At 40.3% G+C, this 6,067-nt stretch overlaps 1 protein-coding gene across 1 annotated transcript in view; it reads right to left on the bottom strand.

Moving 5' to 3' along the window:
- LOC119428513 (protein phosphatase 1 regulatory subunit 12A) overlaps positions 1-5,062 on the bottom strand; it is a 29,876-nt gene extending 24,814 nt beyond the window's left edge. Inside the window, exon 1 of the mRNA XM_037696195.1 lies at positions 5,045-5,062. Within this exon, the coding sequence (XP_037552123.1) occupies positions 5,045-5,062 (18 nt within the window). The remainder of the gene's footprint in view (positions 1-5,044) is intronic.
- Positions 5,063-6,067: the final 1,005 nt, after the last annotated feature.

The raw sequence follows: 6,067 nt of genomic DNA, 5'->3' as shown, positions 1-6,067 counted from the left end.
ATATATATATATATATATATATTAAGCCTTTATACAGGTAGTCTCACTGAGCCACAAGAATTCATTTTCAAGAGAGAACTGTTTAGGGAGCAGATGGTAGGGGTTAAGGGCCTTGCTCATGGGCCCAGGGTGGGTTGAATAAGGGTGGGGGCAGGTGTGGGTGCTTCACCTACCCCACCCACATTTTTTATGTTGTCTGTACCGGGGCTTGAACCAGCAATCTTCCGATCACAGGCCCACCTTCTCTAACCTCTGCGCCACCACTTCCAAAAATGCAGTGTGAATGCCTAATGCAGAAGAAGTTGCTGAAAAACAGCTAAAATTAGCTAAAAATCTTGCTGAATTGTAGCTGAAATGAAGGAACAAGACCTAATTAGCATAAGTAAGCAGAAAGAATATATTTTTGCTGAATTAGGCACAAATGAGCAGAAATGAGCAAAAAAATTAGCAAATTTGTTTTTGAAAAAAAAAAAAAAGCTGAAATTCGAAATAAATTGCTGAAAAGTTAGTGAAAAGGTAGAAAAAAAATTAATCAGAAGGAAGCGTAAAGAGCTGAAATGAGCTAAAAAATGTGGAATTAGCTGAAAAGGCAAACATTAGCATAAAAACAGCTAAATAGTAGCTGAAATAGCAGAAAAAGCAGCAACAGAAAAAAGTTGAAAGAAGCATAACAAGCTAAGATTAGCATAAAGAAGTTATTAAGGCGGAAAGTAGCAGAAATTACCATGTGAAACTTGAATTTATCTGAAAACAGCTGAAACTAGCTAACAAATGCAAGAACAAAAAAGGTAGCTGAAAAGGTGGCACAAGCTTAAATTAGCAGGAAAAAAACCCAGAAAAAAAAACACAAATTTGCCCAATTAGGCTGAAAGAAGCAGAAATGAACACAAAAAAGTGGAAATTCTCTGAAAAATGCTGAAATTTGTCAGGAAAAAAAAACTGCTGAAAAGCAGCTAAAAAATCAAAAAGAAGTTGAAACTATCAGAAGGAAGTGGAGAGCATATTTTTTCTGAATTAGGCCGGAAAAATTTGAAATGAGTGCAAAAATCATCCCAGTCCCAAAAAGCTCTACAGTGACTGGTCTGAATGACTATTGGCCAGTGGCCCTCACCCCGATAGTCGCTTAATGCTTGGAAAAACTGGTCATGACTCACACCAAAACAACCATCAACATCAACGAGGACCCTCATCAGTATGCATACCGTGAGAACCAATCAACAGAGGATGCCATCCCCTCTGTGGTCCACACTGCGCTCAACCACCTGGATCAGAAAAACTCTTACGTCCGTATGCTCTTTGTGGACTTCACATCCGCCTTCAGCACCATGATCCCCCAAACCCTGATGGACAAACTGTTCACACTAGGACTGAGTCCCTCCATTTGCAACTGGGTACTAGACTTCTTAAAAAACAGACCACAGTTAGTGAGGATCCACAACTTCTCCTCCTCCACCATAACCTTCAGCACTGGCTCTCCTCAGGGATGTGTGTTGAGCCCCCTCCAGTTTACTCTGCACGCGTATGATTGTGCAGCTGCCCACCCAGGCTGTCACATTGTAAAGTTTGCAGATGATACAGCGGTGGTGGGATGCATCACAAACAATGATGAGTCCAGCTACAGGCAAGAGGTGGAACACCTGGAGAGCTGGTGCAAAGAGAATAACCTTCACATCAATGTGAAGAAGACAAAGGAGATGATTGTGGACTTCAGAAGGAACAAAAACACCTACACCCCCCTGAACATAAGAGGATCTGCGGTGGAAATGGTCTCCAGCTACAAGTACTTGGGTGTACACATGAATGACAACCTCAGCTGGAGCAACAACACCACCAGCCTGATCAAGAAAGCTCATCAGAGACTACTTCCTCAGACGGCTGAGACGAGCTGGTCTGGGAAGCTCAGTCCTCACCTCCTTCTACAGGTGTGCAGTGGAGAGCATCCTGTGCTCCAGCATCAATGTGTGGCATGGAGGCTGCACAGCTGCAGAAAGAAAAGCTTTGCAGAGAGTGGTGAAGGCTGCACAGAAATCTGTCGGAATCAGCCTCCCCACCATCACAGACATCTACACCTCCAGATGCAGGAAGAGGGCCATCTGCATCATGAAGGACCCCACTCACCCAGCACACACACTTTTTGCCCCACTCCCCTCAGGAAGGAGGTTAAGGAGCATTAAGTGTAGAACCACTAGACTGAGGAACAGCTTCTACCCTGAGGCCGTTAGACTCATGAATCTCTAACCAGAATAATCACAGTGAAAAAAAATCACATGTTGCTGCTGATCTGTTTCAATGTTGCTGCTGATCTGTTTCATGTTGCTGCTGATCTGTTTCAATGTTCATGTGTTCATGCGTGCACATCTGCTCACACAGACTCATGTTCATGTTTGTGCTGATATTTGACGTAATGTTTTTGTTATGAGTGCTTAGTGTACATTTAGTTGATGTTTTTCTTAGTTCATATCTTAGATGTTATTATTGTTTTTCTTTTACATTTTATTGTTGGATGTAACTGGGACCCTGTGTACATAATTTCACTCCACCACATGTACCACATGTGGTGCGAATGACAAAGAAACGCCGACTCAGACTCTGAAAAATATGGCATTCGCTAAAAAAAAAAAAAGAAAAAAATAGCATAAAACAGATCAATAGTGGCTGAAATAGCAGAAAAAGCTTAAACTTGCATAAATAAGCTGAAAAGAGCAGAAAGAAATTAGAAGAGGCACAAAAACTTTTCTAGTTGGCAGAAAGATCACGAAAGGAGCACAAAACAGCTCACAAATTAGCTGAAAGTAGCTGAAAAAAGTTTTAATTTGTACAAGAAAGCTGAAAGAAGCTGAACCAGAATAAAATGTGAAAGGAGCAGTAAAAGGTTGCAAACAGAACTAAAGATTTGAAGGATGTAAAAGGAGCTCAATTCATTTTCTATGAGAAAAAAATTGGTAGAAAAGGCTAAATATTTAAAAAAGCTAACGTTGCGCCAATACCAAAAGTCATACCAGTATTGTCCAGAAAGAGCTAAATGTTTTAATTAATGAGTTATTGACAAAATTTGAAAAGTGCGGGACGAGAATCGTGCCGAAAAACGTATTGAAGAAAAATGGACGACAATAGTGTGAATGCTTCATAAACATTCATACAATAAAAATACACGCCGAGTGATTTGCAACATTTATGTTTAAACTACTAACACAACAACATACAATATGTTCTTGTAATAAACACAGTGACAGCAAAATAAAGCAAAATGACAAATGAATCAAAAAAAGGATAAAGTCTTAAGAGCATTTTCTTAAAAGGGGATTCCAACTTTTAATGTTTGCACTTCACATGTTCTTTACTTTTAAAATTAAAAGGCATAATTTATCTGTGACTTGTTAAAATAAGCCGACTAGTGAGCTTAAGATAAAAAAAAGTTCCGTATATTTTTATCATTATTCTCTCCTTCAGTGGAAACACCATTGTTCCCGTTGAAACAGATGCACAAGAGTGTGCACTTACAGAAAGGTTTTATTGTTTATCAGCTTTGCACAGGGCCAGCAGCGTGACTTTCTGGTGTGCATACCAGAAAGATGTCTCACCTCGCTTTATTTACAATATGTCAGGTGATGTCAGCCCCATTTTGTAGTCTAGTCCTCAAACGCAAACACGTAACTCTGAAACCAAAGAACGTCCTCACATAAAATCCCAGTTCATCTCCTCCGTGCACCCCAGTAATTTTCTTTGTTACATGCTGTAGTCAGACTCCACAGAGAGAGGCGTCATCTTTCTAAATGCCACGAAAATTTAGTTTAGCACTTGTTTTTTTATTTAAATTACTAAATGTGGCCAAATTTTGTTAATGTAACAATGCAGTACCTGCAGAAAAACACAGTTTAGCTGGTAAGTGGGTCAGTATGTCAGTGCTATACAATCTGTAAAAGGAAACGGTGGAAACGGGCTTGTATTGTTAAGATGACACCTGGCTGGAAGTCACTGCTGCACAACTCACTTATTTTTTTTACTGTGTTCAAAGCACAGAGTATAAATCACATTAAAAATGTCAATGCAGATCAACAAAACCCTCCACCTTCAGTATAACTAAAACATCCAGTTTGTCAGAGACCAGCCTCTCCAGTCACTTTACAGAATGTCAAACTGGAACAGCAGATCCTTTCGTCAGCCTCAGTTCAGTTGGCCACTTCCTAACAAGTTTAACCGAGTGTTTTAGCTCAGAGGGGAGAAAAATCGAACCGCAAAACGTACAGAAGCGTTACACAACAGCTGGTTGCATAACGCTGCCTACTACTACCACCTCTGTGACATGAAGAAATGATCAGCTGCCCTCGGGCCACAATGACAGCAAACTCACTCTGCAGGGGAGCTTCATCATAAAAGCTGCTCTTACAATTCTGTATTAATAGAAAAAGCTCAAACACATTCAGTAATCTGGCTCATTGTTTCCCTGGTTTTTATAAGTTCCGTGCGTTTTATGCAATCCAACTACTTCTGCCATTTTATTTCACTGATTATCAAAACGAGCAGCTCATTCACAAGATGACTGCTATGAATTTTGTTTTTATTACCTTTATACTTTTTTAAAATAGTGAACTTTATTAAGAATTTATCTAAATACTAGGGATGCAACGATCCACTTTTTCCACTTCCGATACCGATTCGATGCCGACCTGATGCAGAAAAACGGTGCTGAAGTCCGTTCAACAAACTCGGTGTGCTCTTTAGGGTGAAATCTCTGGAGATGCTTGATGAAGTTGGTTGTGTTATAACTGGAAGTTTTAGTGACACCCCCTGGAACCGTCGCTGTGCACGTATTGCACGTAGCTGTCCAATGTGTTAGCTGAGGTAGTGCGAAATAGTTCCAGATGGCTGATCCTTTCGCTCGCTCCATTTTGAAAACAATCTGTGCGGGGAGTTCGCTAGCTCGTGACGTCACTCAGAGCACAAAGCGTAGAATTAGAGTGAATAGATCTGCCCAGTCATGGATTGGTCACATTGTCACCAATACCCGATCCAGAAGTTTTTTTCCCGATATCAGGGCCGATACCTGTATCGGATCGTGCATCTCTAATAAATACTGAGCTCTCTTCATTTCCTTTGCAAACCTGTTTTATCATATTTGCGGTTATTGTGCTACTTTTAGCTTATAGCTAGCCTTTTGTCACTTAGCTTCAACTTTTGGTTAGCTCTTTTCCACTTTTGCTTTAAGCTAGCATTTAGCTAGCATTTTGCTTCTTATGTTTAACATTTAGCGTTTCGTTTCTTTTAACTTTACAAGCGATCAATTTAGCTTACTCAGCAAATAATCATTCATCACTCGGCATTCACATTTTTCTAGTTGGAGTGCGCATTGGTTAAAGATGGAAGTGAAAGCAGGGGCGTGTGAGGATGAACCAGGCAGAGCGTCGATGGGCTGTCATCAAATTAATTCTGACAGCGGCTGCTGGTTGACATGCCTGAGGTTTGGGAGGGTGCAAACGCCACCAGTACATAAGATCACGGAGCATGACAGGAAAAAAGCGCTTTTCATTGAAATATATATATGGTAACATTTGGACCTCATTAAAACGTAACGACACAAACAGTATATACACTGCCTATAAAAGGTGGTATTTGTTTCAAAACTATATTAATGGTCAATGTAGGCCTGTAAGATAAAATTATTATACCACATACTTTAAAAAGTAGACAGCCTGATTTTGCCTAAGCAAAACTTCTAAAGAAAAGCAAAGGCCCCTTTCTGAGTCAGTATGAACCGAGGAGCACCCCCTCTGGCCCGGGGCCAGTTAACACATCTGCGCCTCTCACCACAAGAGAGGGCCAGTCACCGAGATTGCCTGGACAAAAATAGTAAGAACAAGTTTCATCACATGAGATCTCCAAACACAGCAGGATTGCTTTTTTTATATTATGTAAGGTTATATAAAGCAAGCAAAAACCAGCAAGTGGCTGACACATAGACTTTCCAGTCCTTATTTGAAAAGCAGCTCAGAAAATACAAATGGGGCCACACCAGTTATGTTGCTTTAGGCGTGCCATTAAGATTCGGATAAATGATTGATTAAAGGCA

This window comes from Nematolebias whitei, chromosome 22, assembly GCF_014905685.2.
Source record: "Nematolebias whitei isolate Nwh7 chromosome 22, NemWhi1, whole genome shotgun sequence".
Taxonomy (NCBI): Eukaryota; Metazoa; Chordata; class Actinopteri; order Cyprinodontiformes; family Rivulidae; genus Nematolebias; species Nematolebias whitei.
The sequence above is the reverse complement of the archived record's forward strand: the minus strand, read 5'-3'. Positions and strand labels throughout refer to the sequence as shown.